Below are 26608 nucleotides of genomic sequence, written 5' to 3'. Positions count from 1 at the left end.
ATTGTGCAAGCATTACATCAGCACACAAACAGCACCCCCTTGCCCCATTAGTACTAATTTACCAGAGGATAAAGGGTCCTTACATTGTGGACGTTTGGAGTGCTGATGCTTCTGCGGATGTTTCTCGCTTTGGTGGAGAGTGCCTCTTTGACTGTGACTGCCTGCATAAAGAAAAGAACACACTGAAAACAACGCCGTGGTCTCCTCATGAGACATGATCAAGCAGGATAGAAACTTTTTTCAGTATGGCCAACAACAGCAAACAGGACTTGCATTTACAAATCTTAATTCGCATGCAAAACCACCAGAATTTGCATCTGAAATTCATTCTTTGGCTTTTGCTTGTTCAGGTTCTGAGTACCATTGCCAGCTATAGTTACTAGACCCACCACTACTGGAATTCTGTATTTCACAGAAGTAATTTAGTCTTACATCTACCTGTCCAATGTTCTCTGGAAAAAAAAACAACCCAAATTAAAAAACAAGCAACACTTAATATTTTTAAAAGATCAACCATCTCTACTTGAATTCTCATAATCCAGTTCAAAACATGCAAGAAGTGCCTTTTCCTTGCCTGTCTTAGTCGTTCAAGGCTCAAAATGTTCTCCACTTGCAGCACACCACGTGTGTACTTTTCAATGTACGTTTCACCATCAGATGTGCCCTCATTCTCACTCCTTGCGGCCATCAGCGCTAAGGTCTCGCGATCCTCAATTTCTTCTGTAGCCTAAATTACAAGTTACACTACTGAAGTTTTTAAAAATTAAAGCCTATTGTTTTTAATGTATTGATTCACTTCTTTAGACCATCTCAATCCAGAAATTAATTTGAATCGGTAATCCTTAACTTAATCAGTAATCCTAACTGTAATCAATGATCCAGGACTTTACAATACAGATGTAAATGATGCTGAACTAAGAAGAGGTCATGCTTTGAGAAGTTTTGCACATTTGCTGTAGTCAATGTACTTCTAAAAATAATGCATATATAACCTGAGATCGCATATGTTAAGGGTTAACTAATGACAACTTCCTAGGCAAGTAAATGCAACTTCCTTCCTAAATCTTAAATATGCTGTGTGATTTCCCTAGAGTTTAAAATTTAAGTACCACCGCACAAAAGTGACAATTACATGGTGACAAGACTATTTATATTTTATTTTGTCCAGTTTGTTTACCTTTAAAATAAATTTTATAGTACATTTACAATTTGTTCAAGCCTTTTCCTATAAAAAGCAGTTTATATTCCTGTGAACTCATTCTCCCAGCTATTCTGTTTTCACTAACCTGAACATTCCTCTGAGTACTCTCTATATTCTCCCTGTAGACACTAATGTGATTTCAAAAATAGCTCTACTACAAGAACTCAGTTAAACACAGTAGAAGAGAAAATAAAATCCCCACAGTTTTCAACTGTTTAAAGATAAACATGATTTCACCACTGAACTTCAGTATATACACTTTGGCAAGCTGCCTCACATCAGCAAAGCAGGACATTTACTTTCCAATCAGTATCACGCACTGCAGTAGATCATTCTGTTCCTTTCAGTGAATTTGCCAGAGAAATATGGTGTAATTTACCTTTGGTATATTGGATACTATTTCATAGGTCACTCCACAGGCGTAATATATATTTTTCAAGGATATTCTCCTTTTCAGGCTCTGGGTAAAACTCTAGAAACAAAGTAAATGTCAATTATTGTTTTGATAATGATTATTTATGGCATTCTAAGAAATAAAAGGTTGCAATGCAAAAAATTATTTTACCACAAAAGCACATTTTTCAGGACTCTAAGTTCCTTTTTAGCATTAATGATCCTTTAAGTACTCTTTACAGCCCTGTACTCAGTATACAATGCTACTAAGTTCAATCAGTAACATTTTCCTCCCATTTTGCACTTATGCTCTATCCTCATGTAGTAACTTGTAACTGAGAAACTGTGGCTGTAAGAAGTCTCTAATGTACGGATACCAACATTTCTCATTTTTCCAGCCACCTGTTCAACAGGTAGAAAATTCCACTTGCAATAGCAAAGCATAACTCTGCTTTCTAGCCGTAACTGAAATCGTAACCAGAGTTTTCACTGTTGTCATCACAAGCTTTGCATGCTTCACTGTCAGGTTAGTTAGCACATCACTAACTGTAAACTTAACTTTCATCTAATAAGGGATTTTAGACAAACGAAACTAGCAAAGGACAATATGCCAAGAGGCATGGAATCCTGCTGCTTAGCAAGTTGCTTAGTAGTACAACAGCTGTTTTGTGCTTTTCCCCCCCATTGCACCGCAAAATCTGAAGCAATTCTGAAATACACTCTTGGTCTCAGTCACCCGGGAAACAGTAAGGAACATAATTTCAGAGAGCACCTCATTGTCTAAACCAATGAAGCAGCAAAGCAAAGGGAACAGCAACCACTTTTGCGGCCGAAGTAAACTCCCTATCCAAGATCATCACATACAAGTGGGTAAAGAATGTATACATTTGTGTAATGCTGGGAAACAAGCCTAGTTAGTAATTAACCAAGAAAGCAGCAGAGAGAAAGAAAACAGATATATTGTGTTTACGCTAAACATTTGAAGATGCTTTCAGGAATAGAGTGGCTACACTGACCCTATATTAGATAAGCTGCAAACTTCTCTGAATCAAAGAACATTGAGTTGTATAGACAAGAAGGTGAACTCCTTTTTTGTTACAGAAGTAGCACCTCTTACACTCTGAACCAAATCAGGTTGAAAAATGGACAGTTCAGAGGGATATACCAGAAGAGCACAGCTTCACTGCAACCTATAATGATCATATTTTTCATTTGTCTTTCATAAGAATTGGAGGGACCAAACTTACGTAAAATGAAGCAAGCAACTAAGAAAACACATTCATAAAATTAGGGATGTCAAACAAAGTTAATAATAATAAAATAATATATTAACTTCTTACCTGCTTGTTATAAATATTGGCTGCAATCCTTTTGCGTAATACCAGTTCCATTGCAGCAGGGTGGCTGAGCTGCACAGTAGTCTTCACTATCAAGTAAATTCTCTCATTTTGAGGAGTTACCCTATTCAGGTGCACTGAATCATGGACAGAAGAGTCCCAAGCAGCAGTGGCTGAAACCTATACAGACAAATTAAGTGGAGGAAGGAAAGGGAAATCAAAGATTCAATTACTCTAACAACAGGTATCATTTGCAATGATTTAACATGAAGTAAAACAATTTTTTAATGAGAGAAGAATAAGCATCGTTGAACAAAGCGGAGTCAAACCTACTTTTCATAGTAAGGAATTTATCAGAAGCAGCATAAAAGATGTGTTAAGATATTGGGGAAAACAATTGTGAACACAATCCCTGCACTGTGCAAACCCTGCCCCGAAAGGAAGTCTTCACACAGCTGGAGACAGAAAGGAAAGCAGAAGCAAGACTGGAGGAAGGACTACAAATCCTATTGCAACTGTATTAGGAGTTTATTAAATTCAATGTCAAATCTTCCATCTGTGTTGGATTAGGTTATAACAGCCCATACAGAATTAACATGCTCCCATCCTGCAGAACATCTTTTTCCTTCCGCCTGCCTCCTCCCCAAATTTGGCGTCCCATTTATTCTGGAAATGGTCTCTTAAGCAATGGCCTGAGTTGGCATAGAATGTGGAAGAAATTAGTTAATAAATTCCAAAATGGATTCAGAACTATTAATTTCCAACAATACCCAAACTTTATATTTAAAAAAGTAATTATGTACTACAAAGGAAAAAGTTTTATTTAAATATTAAGATTTGCCCAGTGTGCACAATAAATGAAGTGGTTTTCTCTGAAGAATCAAGAGCCTGCACGAGGAATGATGACGGGATGAGGAAAGAAGAAAAAGGGATTTTGAGTCAGGCAGCTGAATTATTCTTTTGTCAAGAAGACCTAACACTTGCCACCTCTGAATAAAGGCAAAAGAGCTAACAAGTCATATCCTTTCAAATTCTAAATAAATAGGCCAGAAAATGAAGGCAGCACTACATACAGATGGTACTTCTAAGACAAAAAGATAATGATTAAATACATACAAGTAGAAAATAAAACATAAGAAGAAAGTGTTAACATAAGCTGCAGTTGTCAAGAAGGAGGCTTGCTAACAATTTACCTCATCATCACTGTGTTTTATGATCGGCAGATAAAAGAACGGACTCCCATGCTCCTTTGGTAGTATTGAGTTAACTCCTGATGCGTGGGGACCTATAAGTTGTTCATTGGCACTAAGGTCATCAGCTAATGAAACAAATGTGCAAAGAATGAAATAGTTTTATACCAAAGGATATTAATATATAGAGGCAAAGTTGTAATACAAAGTTGTAATACAGTCCTACCCATATTTCACAATACATTTAATCCTAATTAATCTTATTACTATGCAGTATTTTGAAGACTATTTTGGCATACAAAAGAAGGGAAGTAAAACCAGGCTAAGACTCAGCCTGAACACATTCTCACATAATCTAAATGGAATTCAAAACTATTTCTAGGTATTTATAACATTAACTTACCCAGCCAGAAAATTTCTGATTTATCCACCTGTCAGCCTAACCAGCTTATCTCTTATTAAATCACTTCTGATGTATCAGGAAATCTTTAAATTGAGAACAGCAGTTCTGGCTACATTAGGTTTTTAGCTAAACAAAACAAAAAAAAGTTGTGCAATGATCCATCAATCTGTTTAAATGATCTTCTGTTTGCTAATCTCTGATGATAATGAAAAAACAAGTAACAACATTCCTTGTGTGCACAGATAAAGGAAAGAGCATATATCATTTTCCAAAATCAGCTTCTAAAGCAGGTATTAATGTATTGCCTATATAAACATGTCTGGTCGCCCACTGCAGTGCTGAATGACAAGGCCTGTGGATCCTCCTCTGCTTTATGTCCAAGTTTACACTTACAGACTTGCTTCCTAAACAGCCCTTAAACATGGTGTTAACTCTAGTCTCTTGTTGCTTACAGTGTGTATCTGTGTCTTAAGAATATATATATCAATAGTCTTCTCACATGTAAAATTAAATACCTTCAAAGGGAGAACGTTCAGATTCTCTAACAAAATGCTCATTATAGTCCTAACACACTCTTCATTAAACCAGCTGTTTAACACACTATAGATGCCTGAGTGGAAGGAGGTCTGAAAGCGTTGGGAGATTATCCATCAGTGCTTTAATGACATGTGGATTTGTACATCAAAACATTTACAGGATTTTCTTATCTGCTGTTCAATTTAAACTAAGCTTGCTCTCTTACACTATTTTCTGTTGCACAGCCTATCCCTGTACTCTTATGTTCCCCAATTTTTATTTTAAAATAGTTGTGCTTAATTATTCCAACGTACAGAATCAGAAGAAAAACATTTTACAAGCCATATCAGACAGTGCCATTGCCATGACTTGTTTGATTTCTTACACATTTCAGATTCATTCTTCCATTTATCAACTTATTGATCCAAACTAATCCCCTCCACCTAGGTTTCTTAACCTGCTGTTACAACATACCATTCAAATCAAGGAAGAGGACGGGTATATGTGTTTCCATTCCTGCAGGTGGAATCCTGAAACAAAATAAAGTGCTGTCAACACTCATACCTAAGCTAATTTGGGCAAACAGATGTCTATGTAAGATTCACTACTGTAACCAATGACTAAAGCAGTCAACGTTTTGATGGCTAATCTGAATGCCTATGTTGTACAGACAGTATTTTGTTTACTACACATGCAGCTAAATGTAGTGCTTTGCCAAAACTTAATTCACACCACACAGCACATTTCAGTTGCTGTGAGGATGAGTTTTAAACATCCTGTTCTGTTTCTTATAAAGTTAACTGGTTGTAGTCATCTCATACATAAAGGTTAGCAACCTTTCAAACAACTGTATTATGTAACTACTGGCAAGGCATAGTCTTTGTAGCAATAAATACACTTTTAGCTGTACGACCACAGCATGCTTCAGGTGGATAAGGGGAAAAAATGGCGAGGAAAGAGTATCACTACATCATTCACCCAGTGAAGAAGAGATATTAGGTATTATCAGAGACATCAGTGTACACTTGATTAGAGCAGTATTTCTTGTCCACGCTTTCCCAAATCTAACATGTTGCATTCCTCATTTTTGCATGTCAGTTCCAATGATCTTAGTTAAAACACAAATTTAAATTAAAAGGGAAATATATTAGAAATTCAAGTGAAACAGAAAAGAACACATCCTTTGAAGTCAGAATTTCTTCCCTCCCCACCCCGTATCAGTGAAATTATCACATGTTCTACCATTCATTTTTGAACCACTCCTTTTCTGAAAGGAGTCAAACTACAGGATAACTTTCTCAGAATTTTGTAAAATTGTAAAACACTATGTTAAATTCAAAAGTGACTTTCAAACCTTGAATGTTATGTCAAAGCTACTTTATGTAATATGTTAGCTAAGTGAACCTTTCTTACATTCAAACCAGCACCTGACCTTCTAGCCTTATGCCAGCTGAGTATAATTTGTAGTATTGCAGGAAAATGTAGAAAGCTCTAAAGCATCCTCAGATTTTTACCTTGTAGTGTGCAATGTTCATGTAGAAAAAGCTAACCACTCCAATGGTTTTTCTGAACATACCAATTTGCAGGGGCACCGGGAATTCCACTGCCTGGTGCTGGAACAAACACTGCATTCCTCTCTTCCGTCAGCCCTACCCACTGTTCAACGAGACGGGCTTCTCGTTCTATATCATCCTCAGATTTTTCTACAGTGAAAGAGATTAGTATTATGCATGAAATACATTTTTCATGGTATAGGGAATAAAGTACTTATGACAGGGACTTTAAGCTTCAAACCTTGTTTATTGCTGATCTTTTGAATCTGCTCATCTAAGTATTCTCTGCGTTTTATCAGTGCATCAGACCACCTTTCTCGTACACAGTTTAAATCTTCTTCCTAACATGGAAAGAGAAAAATAAAGTTATTGGGCTATGTCGTTAAGGTTAAAGGGCAGTGGATTTCATGATAATTTCATCAGAATTGATATTAAACAGCTTGCATGATGCAGAAAACTTTTTTCCCCACATGACATGCACACTGATTAAGTACCTCATCACCCATGAATGGAAGCTTATTTGCTTTCAAGTCTCAAATTCCAACAGGAGGAAAAGAAAATGTGATTTGCCTCAGTTGCTGAACAGAATTATACACCATAGGCTAATTACTCACAGAAGTGGCAATCAAACTTTTTAATAGCACATGGAATAGGAAAAACAGGTATCAACAGTTGATCATAAGTTCTCCTGAAGATTAGACAGGTCAGTACACCCTCAAACCTGCACACAATTCCATTGCTAGCAGCTGCTATCAGTGCAATTAAAAGATTTCTCATGCAAACAAAACCCATCATGCAATCATGCTTTGTGGTATCACAGAAAATCTGGTTCGTTCTTCTCTGTGATATGTCAGGAAGCGCATAAACAGCCCGCAAGAAGTTAGTACCTTAACTGATATTTCTGAGATTGCTGTAAAACCTAATATGTTATCTTAAGGGATGTCAGCATTCTCACCTAACTGGTTTTACTTCTGTAAGGCTGCCTATTAGAAATGAGTCTTCCATGTAGAAGTCTGATATGTGTTCTACATTTTTCAGGCATTTCCTTTTCTGACCTTTGTTGCCTTTTAAATAAGTCTTCTGTTATACTGTCACTGTCTTATATTTAACTTATCACACAAAAAAACAGGTTCAAGGTTTGGTTTTGTGTAGATAAAAAAAAATTGCTTTACTGAAGCTTCTGTATTCCCCGCACTCACATCCTCGCCTCTCTCTCCCGCAAGCATTTCAGAAAACTGCACAGCTTGGAAGGTTACGATGTTTTCTTTAGAAAACAAACAAAAAATCTTATGCTGTGTAATTTGGTTGGGAAAGATGCCTGCAGCTGCAGGTGGTTGTTTTTTTCCCTATGATACTCACTGGAAACTGTTTTCATTCTAAATTAAAGTTTCCAAGCTTTTATTCACATAGCAATTCATGTAGCCAGTTAGGAGAGCTGACGGCTGAATACTAGAGAAGAGAGCACACTGCAAGAGTATGAAGTCACAAGGTAAACTGAAATAACAGTGTTTTATAGCCCAGGTAGCCTCTTAAATGCACAGCACATAGGTATTTCAAAGCCGCTTTTGCTCGCTCCAGTACGCTTATTCATTTGAAAGTTGCTGGCTGTTAGCATTAGCTGTGCCCCATGCCACAGGATTGACAGCAACAGCAGCAATACCTGGTAACTATCCATATCACCACCATCATCCTCCTCTTTCTGGTAGGAGAAAATAAATTTTGTAAAACACAAAAAAACACGCATTTCTCTCAACAGAAACTCACAGAAATACCCCAAAACATGAATACTAACATTTCTGCCACAAACTTGCAAAATGTTAAAATTGCAACATTCAAATAACCAAAGTCATATTAACAGGTAGAAACTTTTTTTTTTTCATTACAGACTGCAGCAGCTCAGCCATGATTTGAGTATTAGTGAATATACTTATAAAAAAAAACCCCAAAAACAAAAAAAAAAACAACCAAAAACCCACAGAATACTGTGCCAGAAAAAGGACTGAGTAAGCATACCACCAATCTTCAAGTTTTACAGCTTCATCTGTATTTAAGGTTATAATTACTTGTGGTTCTGAATGTAACCCTTCTGACAAAAGGCACCCTGCTTCCTTGGGTGGCCCATTCCACTTGTTCTTTGCCATCACTGTTAAAATCACGCTTTATTTCCAATATGAATTTGTCCAGTATCAGCTTGAAGCCATATATACTTCTTAAGGACTTTTTCTGCTACATGAAATAGCCCTTTCACATTCAGTGATGGCTATTTTTGATTCTGATCAAATAACAACTCAGTCCTTTTTGAAAAGGTGAACAGTCTCTCACTGTAAGATATCTTCTCTACTAATTTTCATTTTTTTCTGCTTTTTACCCGCAATTTTCATCATCCCTGTAAGGGACTGAAACTAATGGCACTAGGAATCTAGCATTAATCGTTTCTACACACAAAGGTAAAAACACTTTCTGTATTCCTGCTGTCTTATATATATTGAAATACCACACCTGGTACTTTATCAGTTATACACAGAGTTATAAGCAAAAAAAGAAGCAGATTTAGCACCATATGCCCACATTATATGTATTAACCTCAAACATGTGTAAAACTGCAAAATAACGTATGTACCAGTGTGCTAAGGTCCCTTTTGGAATTATGCTGGGCTGGCTCTAGAACAGCAAAACCAAACCAAACCAATGTATGGAAAATTAACTGTCTTACCTGGTAGCTGTCCAAGCCCCTTTGCAGTTTGGTTGATCTGGCAGTCACACCGCCTATAGAGACTGAAAGAATTGCTTCTACCATGAGAGGCAACGTTCCCGAATGTTGTACGGGTTTCACTGTCACCTGAACTCTGCGAGAATGACCCTGAACAGGTAATTGAGAGACAGAAAGAAAGAGAGAGAAAAAAAAAAAAAACAGAGAGAAACTAAGAATAAAATTAAGAATCAGTTTAAGCATGAATAAGAAGACAGGGAAAAGATATGTACCTGCCTAAGCTGGAAAATTCCCCCTGTGTTTACATCTTTTGCCTGATGGAGTTCAACTGCAGTATATTCTCCCATCTCATTCAATTCTTGTATGGAAATCCACATTTCTATTCTTCGAGTTACTTCATTCCACCTGAAAAGACATCCCCACAAAAACTAATGGTTGCCTCACCAAAGTATATTTTGTGCACCACAAGTATTAGAAAGCCTTCAGAAAGCTGATGGAAGCATTCATGTGTAAGTTATTTGTACCTGTCTCTCAGCGTCCTAGTTTTAGCATGAAGAGAATCAACTTCCCAAACAGAGCTGCCATTGCCAGTACATCTGTGACCCCACACCTCAATAGCAAGAGCTCCTTCTGAAATGAACTCCAAAAACTCCTCTGTGACATTCACCACATAGTCCTGGCAACAAGAAAAACAAATCACATCCAATCAAATGAAATAACTGTATCTCCTCAACTGCTTTGCAAGGACACACTAAACAACCACGTGCATGGTAAAACCATACAGTCTGGATCATAAAGCTCGACTCTGGTCAAGGAAGTTGTGAAACATATCATCTCTGCAATTCCTGCTTCTGCAAAATTTCCATTAAAATGATGTCACAGCTCGAATGATCTTTTTTAAGTTACTGAGCTTACCAAGCAAGTATATAATAAGATGTCATTATACAAACTATAGTTTCCCCCCATGCATTAAAGATGACATCTGAATTTAAAAGACCACTAATTAAAAGATTTTTTCATTTTGCTGCATTTTGAAGAAGTGATGAAGTGAAATATTATGGCATTCTAAAGTATAGTCAAGAGTCATTCATTATATGACTTGATTCCCTCTTTCTTCCCCCAGAAAAACAAGGCTCAAATTCTAAATAGCTTATCTCAAACACGCCATCCTCCTGGTAACACCATGTCATAATAAAAATAGTTACCTTACAGTGAGAGAAGGTCACTGTAAAATGAGCATCTTTGCTCTGAGGTGAAGGCACATCTGGATCTACCACTGGGGCCGCTACTGTTGACTCGCATTGATCCCAAAATGTATATTGACAAAAGACAAAGTTGGAGAGATTAGGTGGCAGTCCAGTTGCTTCTTTTATTTTTACCTGGAGACAAAACAGATGTTGTCAAAAATACAATTGTTTCTTCTTCAGTTGTAAATTGTTCAAAAACTAAGTATTTAATCCAAAAATAGCAACAGTCAATAAGAATTTTTAAAGGACATCTCCAATTGCTTTGTAAGGATGTTCCTGTTTAGGAAATCTGCATTTTGCATATACAGAAGTGCAGATGCAAGGAAAGCAGTTACATGCACTTAACTAGCCCACCCACGTGCATGTTTTCTTTGAGGAAGCTGATAAGCTCAAGTGGAGAATGAACGACTTCATCACAGAAGAATGAAATGCAGACACTACCCATAGATACTACATTAGATGATCAAAGAAACCATAGAAATTGTTCCCATTGTAAGTTTTCAAGTTACACAGAAAAACTTTCCCCTTCTGTGTCTGCCAAGGACAGTCCTTGTAACATCAGTATTTATGATGCAGACCTGCATATACTAGAAACTAATGCGAATTAATTCAGCCACTGGAAGCCACAGACTGACCTACACTGAACTGGAACAACAGAAGTCTTTTTTTGGGAGAGAATTTTAAGCAAGCAATAGCCTACGTGGCTTAGTACTTTACATCAGACTGACTACATAGTTACAAAGGCCTGAAACTGTTAGCTCCATCATGTGTTCTCACTTACCCTGCAGGAGAGCTTTTTCGCTCTGTGAATAATTTCTCCATTGTTATCCATGACTTCCAGACTCCCACTCTCACTGGAGTTCTCAGATGAGTCATCTCCTTCTACTACACGTTCTGGGACAGACCCAGTGACTCGCATTACTTCAACATGCAACCGTCCTGCAACCTAAGGCACGACAAATACTAAGAACCTGTGCACAAGAGACTTAAAGACATTAAGATGATAGATATCTAACTCTAGGAGGTGTGCAGAAACAGAACTGAACTGCTCTCAACCACCAAATGAAAAGCAACAATGTCAAAAAAGAGGAGAAAGGAATGAAAAAATAATAGTTATTTGTATGCAGAACTACTGACCTTTTTATAATTCACACACAACAGAAAAGGTATACAGCATCATGACTGTACATCAGAACCTTAATATGCTGGGTGTTGCTCAGTTACCTACACTGATACTAGGAACTTTATTCTACTATTTTAGTAGCTAGGCAATCGCAAACAAATGAACAGAAAACATACCCAGCGATTTGGAACACGCTTATTCACTGGGAAACAAGACAACAAGCATCATTTGCTGCTTGTTAGAAGAAAATCAGTGTACGTGAAGCCTCCCAGCCAAAAACCGTGTTACCCCAGTAGGTATGAGGGCATGGGTACGCCCAGCCCGCTCTCTGTTAGGCTTTACCTCCCCTTGCTGGCTGATGATGGGCACAGCATACTGCAGCTTCACATCGTAGAAAAGGCACTCCAGAAACACATTGGCAACGCCAATTAAGTTGTGGTTCTCTTGCGCTTCATAAAAAGGGTCACCTCTTTTGCCAATCAGCTTCCTTATCTGTTTTAAAGGTCATAAAAGTTATGTGAAAAACTGTAAGCATGGGAACACAAAATCAACCAACCACACAGTATAAGATCATGGCACAAAAAGTAAGTCCCTACCAATCTTTTCTGTTCCTTCATGTTACACAAGTAGAAAGAGACTAGAAGCATATCACAAATCTGAAATGAAATCTTTGAGATGGACATTATACAATCCTTTCTTTACTATGGGATATAGTAATATGTCGACCTACATTTTTTAGTGGCGTCAAGACAAAGCAGATTTTACCATGAGCAAGCACAGTAGCCATTGATTTCAAGAAGTTGCACCTTACTTTTCTGCTCTGTTCACACTTTTTAAATGAGAGGACAAATGATCCCAGGTTGAACAGCTGGTCTGGCTGTTGGCTACCACTACAAGGCCAAAAGGGAAGGTGCAGGATGACTCCCACTTAAGCCTACAAGTGTTCTTATGACTGCCATAGAGCTGAGATCACATTGCAGCATTTTCTAGTCAAGTACCCCATACACAGCCACAAAGAATTCATGCAGATTCCTAGCATGATATGCACTCCTCAGTGGACTTGTTAGCTCCTTCCCTTCTCCTTCATCTCCAACACATGCATTTGACCTACGTGTTTCTATGTAGCACATAGAACACATGCATTATGGACGACATAGGTCATGGTAAGGACGACCCTGGCTCAGGCAGACATAATATATTCAAAGGATGTGCTATCAGTTCTTACTAAAGTCAGCAGCAAAATCATCGTTGTCTTCAATGGGCACAGATGAAGTGCTTGACCTCCCCTGTGTTATGATTTTAGAGATTCCCATTGTCCCGTCCAAGGCATGTAACAAAGGCACAACAGCTGTTCAAACATATTTGAGAATGATTCTTGATGCAAGTAATTTAGGTGCTCCCTATCAGCCACAAGACAGCAAGATATACTTCCTATGCACTTCCACCTGAATACTCAGAGGACGCCTTCTGGAACACCAAATCTCACATCTATCTCTTGCCAGCAAACAAGCAAGCTTTTGACAAGACTCACGATTATTTGCCACGGCTAATGTACTACTAAAATTCTCAGGAAATGCCACTTAGTTCTGATGGAGATACTGACGTAGTCTAAGTACCTTCGACTGAATTCTTCACTGCTTTAAGGTTGGGGGATATACAGATGAAATTACAGAATATTTCACATTTTAACATCAAGTTCTACCCCACCAATATGTTCTGCACCTTAAGTGCATCTAAGCAGCATCCTTGCTAGCTTTGATACTGACAGCAATTTAATAATTTTATTTCTAATGCAGCTTGCTGCTTCCATTCAGAGCTAATGCTTATCTGCATGGCACCTGTATTATGCCAGGTAAACATATGCTTAGTGGTATCACGAGTCACTACCTCAGCACAAATATATGTGACCTCAGCAGACTTATATCTCAGAATGCAAGTGAGGATAGGACATAGCTGTGTTTTATTATGCATGGGCATTTTGAATATTTAGTATTATAAATATTTGGAGGGGTTGGTTTTTGGTTGTTTTTTTTTTTTAAAAAAAAAACCAACCACAATACCCATAAACTTTCATATACAAAGTCAATGCACTTGATCTGTACAACATATTAGAAGGGGTTAAAAGAAAACAAAGTCAATTTCTGATCCCTTTCAGAAAATATATACAATACCTCAGGAATTTTCTCCTTCCACTCTTGATAGACTTCTCTCATGTCAATCAATTTGTTCTCTAGTTTCTCAATAGTCCACACTTGAGTACCTTTTCCTTTTCGTCTCACTTGAATAGCAGGCTCGCTTACTATTGCGCCCCTCTAAATCAGAGGAAAAAATAATCACTGCAGGAAAGGTGCATATAAGTAGTTTAACTCTTCACTCAAACTGCATTCCTAAAAAGGAATAAAATACAGAACATACAGCTGCTCTCTGCATGCCAGCCATACTATCTCTGTCCTCAAACGCAGCATACCCTGTACATCTCTGAGGATCCAGACCTCTTTGACCTTCTCAGACAACTACCATTCACACAGGAACATTAACACTCTCAATCAAATCACTTACGACAAGCCTATTATCCTAATTGCTATCATTGTATTTACAGCAGCACTTCAACTAGAAAACCCTTAAGACAAAAAAATTTTAGTCATCTGTAACAAAACATGGTAATTTTTGCAAACATAACTAAAATGCAGGTTTTATAGCAACAGAACACAAATGTCTGTTCACAAACCGTATGCACATATGGTGATCATACACGTAAAAGAACAGCAAGAGCCATACTTAATGCTATGTTCCCATTTTTACTTATAATTATTCACTTTCAATATATTAAAGTCAGGTAGCACCCATATTTTGCGTATGCATAATCTAACAAAAGTAACATTTTATGGCCTCAGGTTAGATGGATGTTATATACATTTACATATTTTACATTAGCCATAAACCTACATTTTCCAGCATTCTTTGTTGTCATTACCTTTTTGTTGGCACTGAGGTTTTCAGCAGGGATCTGAAGTGTTACTTGATAATCTGTTAGCTTACTCATTTCTTCTGCTAAGAAGTTTGCTTCTCTCACCAGTGTATTTGCCTTTACTATCTGCTCTCGAAGTTTAGCCAGGCTCTGTCGAAACAATTCATCCCTGTGGTGCAGTAGGTAACATGAAAAATACACAGAAACCTATTTCTATTATTGGAAAGCTGCAAATAGAGGTGCTAACAAAGACTATTCTGAAACAAGTTTAAGAAATGCTGTATAGCACTATGTCAGCAAACACAAAACTGTCAGACAATTTTATTGAGGAAAAGGAGTGATCACATATTAAACAAACATATTACTGGTGAGATAAGCGTAGCACAGTAATGCCCAAATAAAAGGGCTCAGTACTATGGGAGCTTTTACAGTGATGATTTGTTAAAAGCCCTAAGGACATTCCTAATTTCCAATAAATGAAATAATTGCAGCTGTCTTTGTCTTTAATCTGGAGTCCTGTTCCACAGAAACTACCAGTCCCAGCATGTGAGACTTCATCTTGATAAAACCCGCTTTTACTCAGATTGTGATGTTGGAACCTGCAACCACTGCAGGCCACAGCTTTACATCGCAGCTACGGCTTTGCAGTGCTACAGACCCCCAGACCTCCCTCCATATACTTAAGCCATCTCAAGTGTACACATTAAAAAAACATAATGAAAATCTTAAGTCCTATAGACCCAAAGTACTTTTTAAGTAATAGGTGAACGAGCACAGGTTAAAGCTTGTGCACTCCGTACAGTTAACAGTCCCTGGACAAATTCCAAAAAGGTTTGTAAGGCCTGTCTGAGCAAATCTCTTCTACCATAATACCTGGCAAACCTGCTATGACATATACTATACCTCCACCTGCGATACTAAGATACGCTCTCACCTGAGATTCTCAACTTTAATTTGCCTTTTAGAAGTATCACGATTATCCTCTGAGCAAACGTGTAGTTCCCCTTTCTGCCTTTCTTTGTAATCCCAACAGCACTTACTGCATCTCATCATCTTCATAAAACTCATGACCAAACTTCAGATATTTCAGTGACCAGCACTCCCCTGTATGATTGTTTAGCTTCTCTATGTGAAGTCCTACTGAAATACAGTACATTGTGCACATACACTTCTCATTTCTACAAAATACATTACATTATGGGCAAGTGTAGGAGGAACAAGTAAACTCATGGACTTTTCTGTGAATACAGGTAAAATTTGCCTATTTGCCTTTATACAGATAAGCTTAGATCTTTTGTATGTCTTTATAGTACAAACCACAAACAACTGCTAATATGCCTTTCAGTCCCCAGCAGAATTCTTCTTCAGTGGCTATCTTTATTTCAAAATATCCCAAAGAAAGGCCTGGGTAATTCAAACGGCACTCTGCTGGCTCCCTGATACCATACCAAAGTGGTAAACGACCAGCAGCATTAGCAAGCAGCCCTCAATTTTAGCCTTCAACACGCTACAACATGCAGCTTTGTCTCTCTCCTGTCTGGCCTAAATTTGCAACAGGGGTGGGTTTTGTTGGATCTTAAATAGCTGCTACTATCAGTGGATTTTTAGTCCACTTCCTCCATATCTGCTCCCGGCATTATACTGAAAATTCCTTTCCCTCTGCCTCTTGCTTCTGTTATTCAGGCCATCAAGATTAAATGAGCAATTCCAGACCATGGGAGTGACACATTCCACAGACAGCTATAATTTTGGATTCACCCAGAAAATGATGGTAGAGTCAAGAATTACTCAGTAAATAGTACTTAATACAGAGAGTGCATTACACCTGCAACCACTGCAAGACAGCTTCCTAGCTTGAGAAACAGAAAGCAGCTTTGATCTGTAAGTGCTGTAAGAGCCATGGGATTCAGCTATAGCCAGTCCCTTCCTTGATCCGGGAAACTGGCATCTGGGAAGCTTTTTGGGGAGGCTCCCACACCAATCTTTTCTTAGCTAGATTCTCGAGAAAGGAATGGTTTAAGACTATAAAGAGGACTTTTGAGTAACTCAACCAATTATGATGTGTAGTTCTCATTACATTTGTGGTTTTCCGTATATAGTTGTGCCAGCGCCCTTGCAGAAACTTAGGCAAAAAAATAGTTTCAGATAGGATTTCTTAATTCTTACTACACAAAACATATGACAAGCTCCATTAGGATATTAACCAAAGCAAATATCCACTGAACATGAAATCCTGAAACAATCGTTTAAGCCAAACAAGGAAAACACATCTCACACTCATGAAGTGTCACTGCAAGGCTCTGGGATCCCCAATGCCAGACACTGAATACGCTGAACTAAACCTCTGGTCCAGTACACCACCCCACCTCACCCCAACAAATTAAATTTGTTCAAAGTTACAATAGGTTAACTTTATGCCAATGGGTTTTAATACCAGGTCAGGTATCATCTATCTGTCCTTCCACAGTCAGCATAAAGCCAGAATAAACTCTGTGCAATGTGTTCTAGCTGATCTGACAGATACAACCACGTGCCTACATGCGATACCTACCAAATTAATTTTGCTGGCTGATTCGGTACAGCTCACCTTCATTTGCAATGGCAACAGTGACAGCTAAGCCCGCACTAATCAAATCCCATGCAATCCAGACACTTGGCTCTTTTGCATGTTCTTCACACCCAGTCTTCTCATGTTTTCCTGCATTTCTTTGCCCTCTGGCCAGTTGGCTGGTGAACACCCTCTCAGGACCATGTTGTCATGCTTTTACAGCCAAAATCCCTCAAAGATTTTTTTTTCTTGTTTCTCATTTAAGAAGATTCAATTTTTTCACCCTTTTTTCAGAAGCCCAAACCTCTTCTAGAACTATAAATAAATAAAAAGTATACCTACGAGGATCTTCTGGAGGACAGGAAACTGATAATTAGTTTTTCCAGAAAAACTGCATATTCAATGGCAGTGCCACCAAAACGTTATCAGACTCCTTACTGATAGCTATAAAGAGCATTCATTCTCCTCTTTTTTACAGTGCAAAGTACAGTCATGAAGTAGTTCAACAGTTATATAGAGTAAAGCACTGACCCATGAAATCCAGAGGCAAAAATGCTTGTTTGAAGCACAGTTCCTCCTAAGAAATGTCCAACAACTACTGAGAAGTTTGGCAGAACAGTTAGCCTTGGTATCACTCCAGATGCTCTTGGTTTTTTTAATGTCATTACATGATTATGGTGGTTGGTTAATTTTAAGTTGATCAATCACAATTTTTTCTTCTCAATGCTCAAGGACAGCCAAGTTCTTTGCTACTTCCTTTTCCCTTCTGTTACACCTTTTTAGAGGTATTGTTTCCCTTGCCAGTAAGCCCAGTTCTCATCTCTGCTACTGAAGTGGGTTATCAGTGATTTCTTGATGGCCGTGCTGTGCTCAAAGCAGTTCTGAATAGCAATGACTCCAACTGGCATGTTTCTCATTTTGCACTCCTGCAGCCCTAAAAGAGCCTGCAAATGCCAACCATGACTCTGCAATGCTTTACATTCAGTTCCCAATGATTCTGTTTTTAGCTCTTACAGGAGCAAACAATTATTTTAATTAAAGCTCAAACACAGCAGTACTACTCCCTATACTTGCCACGGAAAACATTCTAGTCATGACTGGTCAACAGTTTGTTATTTGTTTAGGTTTTTTTCCCAGGCCAAACTGGGCAGAAATCACAAAACAAAACCTTGCACAAAACCTAAACCAAGATCTGATATGTTCTATTTCTAACACTCTGAATTTGAAAGCTGCAACACGATCTTGGCTATCTCTGTTTAGACTCCTCTTGTACATGGATTTTTTTTTTTTTTTTAAATGGTGGAGAACAAAACAAAAACAATCAAAATAGGAAAGAGCGTTCAAACTCACTACATATAGAAAAAAATGTTGAGTGAATAATGAACCTTCTGCTGTCCCTGCCAATCTCATGATGATCTTTCACCAAGGCTACATTCCAGGTGCCATGCTATTCCTTTGCAAAGAGGCCTGTTCACCTCATGGCAAGCCTTTTACTTCCTACACAGCTCAAACATACTCTATTTGACTATTCTGCAGTTCTCATACGCAGCAATTCTCTTCTAAAGCTGGGCTTACATTTAGAAACACATCCATACAACAGAAGGACTGCCATTTTCTGTATTTTTTTATAGTTCTTAGATTGCAAAATACTGTACTCTCATTGTATACTCTCAACACACAATACTCCGTAGTGGACTCCTTAGTCTTAGTTGACAAATCTACCTCTGCACTATCCTTTCTTTTCTTTACAGAACTAACTTAATTGCTAAACCAAACATTTCAGAAGTACTTTTCTAGTCAAAAAAAAAAGCTAGAATGCTGATCAATAAAAGCTAAATTCTTATTTCATTTGTTTGTTAAATAAAACAGGAAGATCTTGCACACATGTTACATGTCAGAACCTAGTCCTAAATGAAATGCTAACACTTCGGTGGAGGCAGATCTTGTACTGCACATCAACTCCACAAAAAAATATTATGTGTTTCTGACAGACAGTTCAAGCCCCATCTTCCACCTGTCATAGTTCTTATCAATTCCTTTAATTCCAGTATTCTCACCTCTCTTCTGTCCAGAGATTTACTTTCTGCTGTGCAGTCTGAGCAGTGTAGGAGAGTCTGTCACTGCCATGCTGATGCTGCCTTTCTGGAGAGAGCTGCTGCCGCAGCAGCTCTAACTCACGTTCATACATCAGCCGCTGCTCCTCAAGAGCACTCCGCTTCTCTTCCAAGTACTGTTTCTCCAAGATCTGGACCACATTTTGTACTGGGTCTAAAAAGAAAAGGGAAAAAAAAATACCAGAAAGAGAGAGAGAGAGAGAAACCCAGGAAAGTGAGAAAATGCCATTTCGGTATTACAGAACACTCATTATTTATTTGGTAACAGCAATCAACATACCCCAGAGTCTCTGCAAACACAAGATGGCCGTTGCCCCCCCAAAACAAAAGCCAAAATAAAAAATATTGCATTAAATAGATAAATACAAACAAGAAAAAAATACAGCATGCAAAGGGGCTAGAGCAATGGTTAAGACCCTCATCTACTGCACATTTCAGTGCTGTGAAGTTATAATATGTTCCAGAATCCCAGTAGGAAAAAAAGAATAGGTGGAGAAGGGAACAAATTAATATGAAGAAAACAAAGCAAAATACAAGGGAAAATGATGTTAACCAGAGAAGGAAATGACTGAAGGAAGTAAAAAGCAATTTACTCTCTCCACTTTGGCAGAGAATGAAACATGTTGAAGAGCTGCAGATGAAAATTGAGACAAACAAATTGTCTGACTAGTCACACATCGCATTACAGCAATGCACTTCACAGCACTGAAGTGGGCAAAGTACGTTCTGGAGGGAACTTCTGCATCTAGCTTTACAAACCACATTTCACCTCAGGATCAACCCAGAACAAATATCCATTTGAATATCCTATCCTGAAACAACAGCTTGCGTCAATCGGCTACAGTTAAAGCTAAATTGCATTCAAATTAAACAAACATTACCCTGTCTATTCCTGATTTTAGGTCCAATGCCAGACTGTGCCTCTGAAAGAGCAATTCAATGGAGTAAGCTCCTTCTATGGACTACCAGTATATATCTGCTTCATGTATATATATCTGAAAGCTTAAATACAGCAAAAGAGTGGTTTGCAAGAGGACCAATCTAGATCAATACCTGAGTGACAGCACATCAGGTAACAGATTGCAGACTCTGTACATCAGAAGGGGAAGGGAGAAGAGTTCCATAGTTGGAGTAGTGGATTATTAGGGGAAGCAACATTGTATGCCAGGATTTTCAAGTGCAAAAAACTTCAGCTTTAAAATAATAGTTTGTGATACCTCTTCCATTTTGCAAATATAAAAAAAAGAGCTGCTGTGACTTTTAAGGATGCCTGTCTCAAAAGGGAGGGAGAAAAATAAACCTAGATTTAATTAAACTGTCCCACTTTGGAACTAGAGGTGTGCTTCTCAAAAAAAATAACCACAGCCCCCCCAAAACCACCCTTCAAAAAAAACAACCCAAAACCCATGTCAGTATGATTTAGTTATGAACCATTTTGTCTTCACTACAAAACCCCAGCCCTTTTAAGATTTTGTACAAGTTTTCCTGATACTACAATGCTACATGGAACAAAAAACTGGGTTACTATAGCATGCAGTAGAGGATTCACATGAAAGGTTCTGTAGGGTTTTCATCACTAGTAGTGTATGTTGGTCACCATAACACATACATACAGTCTCCCAAAACCCACATCTCCTCTATCTTCGTAAACCAACGTAGCATTACTATATTTAGTAATCTGTAACAACTTCCTGAGTACTAAAACTACTCAGACCAGTTTTGCTAAATGATATACTAACTCACCGTCTCTGATTTTAACATACATGGCCATTGAGGCAAGTCACTTCATAAAACACATCCTTCCTATTATAAATGCCAGAGAAGCAAACAGGACCTCCAGGTATTCTGTTGTTACAGTGGGTTTGTATTTGCCTCTCAGCATCCTTTTTTGAAATATTAAGACTGATGTAAAGCACGTCTTAATTTTTAGCAGAAAACAAACACTTCTGTAAAGTTGCTAGTGTGGCCCTAGCCTTATCCATGGAAGAAATCACTGACTTCACACAAAGGCATCATAAAATACCACCACAACGGTAATTATAAAGCATAAAGTTAAAAATTAGTCAGTATAAATCACAGCCAAATAGCAAAACAGTGATGCATAAAAGTGTCTTAAAATAACCAGAAATATTACTTTTTAGTACATGACATTCTCAGAAAAGACAGCTATTTTTAGCTTTTAGACAGTGGAACAACAATTGACTGAACCAAGTTCTAATATTCTAGACTACAGACCAAGTTATTAATGTTGATCTGCATCATCATTACCCTCCTAACTCCTCCATATAATACCAGAATTACCGTCACATGCATAGGTTTTACTGCATAATCCCTAAATCAGTTTTAGTTATGTGTAAAAATGGTTGAGAAAATCAGGTATTACGTAGAAGATAGAGAAGAGGCATGGAAGAAATTAAAAGCCCTCTATTGTGTTTGCAAACACAGGAAATGAATCTAGGGCTGACTCATTAAGACAAGACTTTCCTCAACTGCTCCAAGACCAGCTCCAAGTTCAGGGAGCAGATTTCCGTAGTAAAAGTGATCTTTCCAGCCACCTAGATTTTCAGGATCACAACTACCACAGGACCAAATTATACCGTGGAGAATATTTGGAACAAGATGCAAGAACCTAGTCTAAAACTTCACCAGTTTCAATGTAATCCACTACTGTTTGGGGAAAAAAAGGTGGCTTATGCTTGTATTGAAATGCAAAAAGTAAATTTACACTTTTAGAAAATCTTCAATTTAACTTTTGAAAGAGTTTACACAGAAAATCCCAAGCCTTTCACAGTGAAAAAGCAAAATATGGTCTGAATTATAACCATCTAGCTAGCAGATGAAAAAATAAACAGTTAAGTTTTTCACAATACAGAAGAACTACAATAGTGTTTAAGTTAGATTTAAACAGCATGTTCCAGAACTTTGGATTTCTCATGCAAAGTCAAGTAAATTAGGGAAGATTCTACCCAGTGCCTGCCAAACACACAGCAAATTCCATACAGTGTTAAAAGTCCCAAGTCCCAATCCTTTACATATTTATGTGACAAGATTTCAATGGCCCTGAAAAGACCATTCATATGCAGTTAATCGTCTGCAAATTGTTAGAATATTAACATTGAACTAGAAGAATGTACTTTCTCCATAGGATGAACTGCGTTTATTACCTTGCTACAATGTCACTTAATTGACATCTGGAATCCGTTAATCCAGTACCAACAATGCTAAATAAATTCCTTAAGATTTCATGTAAGCGATTTTTCTAAGCAAGCCAGAAGAAGGTTATGACATGGGCTGCTTTGCTAAGTTTCATCACAATCCCCACCCTGAGCTGTAACAGTTTTGTCTGCCTACCCTAACCTAATCGCATTGTTTACTTAACCACCGCACTGTATACAAGAGTAAACTACTTTGCTGCATTCTGTGTTTGACCAGCATCACAAATTAGCAGTACAAAGCTGGTCTGACAGAATCCCCCAAAGAAAGTTAACATGCTGAAGGGAGGAAGGAATCTGATATTTTCTTTACAGCTGTTTTCAAAGTCAGACATTTTCCTCAGAGCTTCTTTGGAGCCTGATGCAATATGTGACACTGTTGTACAGGTTACATGCCATAAAAACAAATGTGTTTGCGCCCTGGAGAAGCTAGGCTACTTATTTAAAGAGGATTACCGTTCTCAAATAGACCAAGGGGGAAGAAAACCAAAAACCCAAAACAAAGGAAAACAAAAACCTCTTGCTTTGGGCTATATCAATATATGTCTATAAAATAAATTATGAAATTTTAAAAATATGCCTTTATTCCCCCCCTAGGGTTTCTCCAGAGAATATGGATAATAGAATTAACTGTCTTCAGTTATTTATTTCTTCTTCCTTACCCATATTTATTTTTCATTTGAAGGAAGAATAAATAAATAGTATCATAACAAAGCTGCTTTACTTCTTACCCAACAAGCTGGAAGCATATCAGAAAAAAATGTATTTTAGCTATACCATTGAGAAGAACAGAACCTGGAAGCACTATCTAGCTTTGAATCAAAAGACCAGCCTGTGATCCTCACAGTCACTTGTTTTGTCAGCGTTTTATTATCACTTACTACTGCAACTTAGTTAAGCAACACCTATGTGGGGGGGGGACAGAAGAGGCAAGAAGGAGAATAATTGGCTTATGATGCCTATGAAACTATCCAACATGTACGACTGCTAACATTTGCTGTGCATTAGGCAGGAAAGAGCTCTAATGAAACAGCAAGGTCTGTACTGTTCTTGAGCAAAGACGCAAAGAACAACTGACCAAGACAAAAATTGGCCTGGACCACAACAAAAAAAGCCTACTGAACTGAAATGTAAAGACACTTGAAATATTGTGAAGAATCATTTGAATCAGGTAGATAACACATGAAAACCAAAAAATGTGACCTCCTGTTCAAAGAACACTGACTCATTGTAGACTGCTACAGTTTAGTTGAATCCCCGGTTAGTGACAAGCAGATCAAACATCAATTAATGCTTTCAAATTTCTCCAGCAGTCTCATGCATGAACCAATCGAGTTCAAAACCTTTGTCCCAGTTTTGGCACAGATACGGGATGGTTTGAAGCCTTAAAACAGGCAACAGAATCTTCACGAGAGATGACAACACTGAAGACCACCAAGATGGCAGATTCATCTGAAATTCGTCTCCTGGTATGAGTGAACCATAATGAGAATATTTCTGTTATCAGACAGTAATCTCACATCAACTTAAATGACCTGACCCTGTAACTCACTCACACAAGCAACCTCATTAAAATCAAACTGTAAAAAAACCCTGCAAACTATTGCTAGAGCATCAAGCATATGAAACCATCATGCTGTACTCAACGGCAAAACAGAGAAAGTTAAAGACTAAGAAGAGACAAAGAAAAAGGTAAATACTGTATTTCCATAAGTAAACCACAGCAAACAATGGAAATACTGCAAAGATATGAAAAAAGGAGAACAGAAAGCAATGAAACACCATCTACTGTGTCTTCTTGCTCAGTGACCAAAACCCAAAGTATTCGCCTCTCAAATGTTGTGTATGTAAAAAACCTGTACAAAGCATTCAGTAGTTTACCAAGTTTTTCAGCATTTCTTCATACCATATTATATCGTATGAACTATGACTTGCCTTCTGGAAATCATGTAAACACCATATTGTTTTAGATACACCGTACCATTATTTTATATATCCTCTATTATACTGCCCCAAAAAGGCATCACAACAGGTTTTAACAAAGATTAAGTAAAATACTGAGAGTGATCAAGCGTTAAAAACCACGCTAGCTGACATCTGACTATTGGTTTGTTATGATTTCAGTGTTTTTCTACTAAGGTTAAAATGGAGTCAGTAATATTTGATACAAAAGGAAGGATGAAATTAACTGAGCCATATCTGGAGCATCCTTTTGTCTCCAGTAACCTGCAAAAGCAAGAGGTCAGTAGGAATTAGACAATGATTTGTCAGGCATATGATTACAACTCGGCTGCACTATAAAGGACAGCAGATGTACAGATAAAATTGTGTGTCAGGGCACAAACCAACTACTGATCTGTGTGTGTTTATATTCAGGTGCATATATTCTTTTTATGGGGGGGGGTGTATATATATATATATACACGTATATCTAACACTGTTTCTGTAAAATATCTTTTTCTGAAAATGCTCCAAAGGCCCCTGAAGCAAGTGTACCACATGGGTTTTTACCCAGAAATTAAGTTCCATGTTGAATTTGTTGGACAATCCAAAACAACATTTTTATCTGGCAGATGCCGTACCATTACTATTCAGTGTCTTCATAATAACTTCCATTTGTGCAAATTCGTAGTTGTAGTCTGGTTCTGAAGAAGCTTCACTAGCTGCATCCAGATCATGCTCTCCTAACGAGCTTTCTTTCTCAAGGTCTTTCAGCCAATCTCGTCGTTTCCTCTTTGGTAAATTGATTCTGTGTAAAAATTGAAATTCAGTTTCTAAAAAGTTTAAGCAGAACAGTGGCAGGAAAAAAAAAAGATAGGCTGAATGTAAAGTGGCTGGAATGTAAATATCAACTATTACCTAAAAAAGTGGTTGTTTCCCCATAATATTCTATCTCCATGCCATAACTGAGTGACAGAACATACCAGTGCACCATTTACACAGGATCTGAAAGAAGAAAAAACAACCTCAGTGAAATCCTAAAAATAAAAGATTGAAAAGTAACTACAAGATCTATTGTTTCTCCTGTCTACAGGCAGTGATTTGTATCATATAATGCACAAATCTGCTATGTTCTCATTAAAAAAACAACAGGAAAGTTACTTGTCTGATTTCTACTGACAGAATTAAACACAAAGCACCCTCCCCCTCCAGCTTTGGCTGGTACAACTCTTCAGTAAACATGTAGACAAGGTTGCTTTTAGTTGCAGTTTTCTTTAAATGCCCATTTCTCAAAATGGGCCACTGCCTCTTTCTCATAAACAGTCTGTAAACTTGGAGGCATGCAAATCCTACTAATAAACCTCTCCAAGATACAAGTTAGTCAACACAGTTGCAAAACATACTGTTAACATACTCGGCATTCAAGCATAAGAAAAGACACTTAGATCCAAGTTTCATTCTTTCAACACATGGAGTCTCTATTATTATCAAGGGTCTATTTTTGTGAACATCTGGTATACTGCTACATTTGCATTTAGGTTTCTTTGTATTTAAGTTTCAATCACAAAATGGGAAAAATGGAGCTGTTGAACTTTTGCATATGCAAGTCACAAAGCAGAACAATTTATTTGAAAGGGGAAAAAAACCCCTTACATAAAATGAAAAAAGCCTTTTCAGTTGCACAGTTCGGAATTCAGCTGTCTCAAGTAAGTCAACCCAAACATGTAAGCATTTGATTTAAAACCAGGTTTTTGGTTGTTTGGGTTTTTTTCAAGGAAAGTCTTGGTAACGAAGTTTCTGTTGACACTAGTATCTTAAGCACTGCAGATCAGGCACAAGTAAAACAAAATATTTATGTTTTTTCACTGACGTGTATCTTTGTTCTTGCCAGTCAAAATGACTGATTTCCAGTACAGTAACTCTGTCACCACAAGTCTGAATCCCATCTATTTGAAATTTTGTACTGTAGGCTGTAGAAGAAAAATGCAAATGCTAAGAGGTATTTTACTGAAGGCAAAATGGAAGAGATTGGATTTTCTAAAAGGTGTCTCTCAAACTTTTGTTTCTCATTCTAATACTAATCTATAGATTATTTAGATATTCAGATTTCAGTCAAGCAGCATGACTATTAACTGGGACAAAGGTACTGCTT

General features: G+C 37.7%; 1 protein-coding gene across 1 annotated transcript in view; it reads right to left on the bottom strand.

Annotated features, from left to right (window-relative positions):
- KIF13A (kinesin family member 13A) overlaps positions 1-26608 on the bottom strand; it is a 117269-nt gene that overhangs the window by 13199 nt on the left and 77462 nt on the right. Inside the window, exons 14-33 of the mRNA XM_010573166.1 lie at positions 25375-25461; positions 25098-25264; positions 19247-19457; positions 14648-14810; positions 13845-13985; positions 12016-12165; positions 11332-11496; positions 10509-10682; positions 9828-9979; positions 9576-9708; positions 9307-9453; positions 8254-8292; positions 6835-6934; positions 6617-6743; positions 5515-5570; positions 4125-4249; positions 2935-3111; positions 1581-1673; positions 575-727; positions 84-161 (exon numbers count right to left, since the gene is read on the bottom strand). Coding sequence (XP_010571468.1) covers positions 84-161; positions 575-727; positions 1581-1673; positions 2935-3111; positions 4125-4249; positions 5515-5570; positions 6617-6743; positions 6835-6934; positions 8254-8292; positions 9307-9453; positions 9576-9708; positions 9828-9979; positions 10509-10682; positions 11332-11496; positions 12016-12165; positions 13845-13985; positions 14648-14810; positions 19247-19457; positions 25098-25264; positions 25375-25461 — 2638 coding nt within the window. The remainder of the gene's footprint in view (positions 1-83; positions 162-574; positions 728-1580; positions 1674-2934; positions 3112-4124; positions 4250-5514; positions 5571-6616; positions 6744-6834; positions 6935-8253; positions 8293-9306; positions 9454-9575; positions 9709-9827; positions 9980-10508; positions 10683-11331; positions 11497-12015; positions 12166-13844; positions 13986-14647; positions 14811-19246; positions 19458-25097; positions 25265-25374; positions 25462-26608) is intronic.

The sequence above is a fragment of the Haliaeetus leucocephalus genome, unplaced genomic scaffold, assembly GCF_000737465.1.
Source record: "Haliaeetus leucocephalus isolate CR32 unplaced genomic scaffold, Haliaeetus_leucocephalus-4.0 Scaffold373, whole genome shotgun sequence".
In the NCBI taxonomy this organism is placed as follows: Eukaryota; Metazoa; Chordata; class Aves; order Accipitriformes; family Accipitridae; genus Haliaeetus; species Haliaeetus leucocephalus.
Note: the sequence above shows the minus strand (reverse complement) of the source record. Positions and strands in the feature narration are given on the sequence as shown.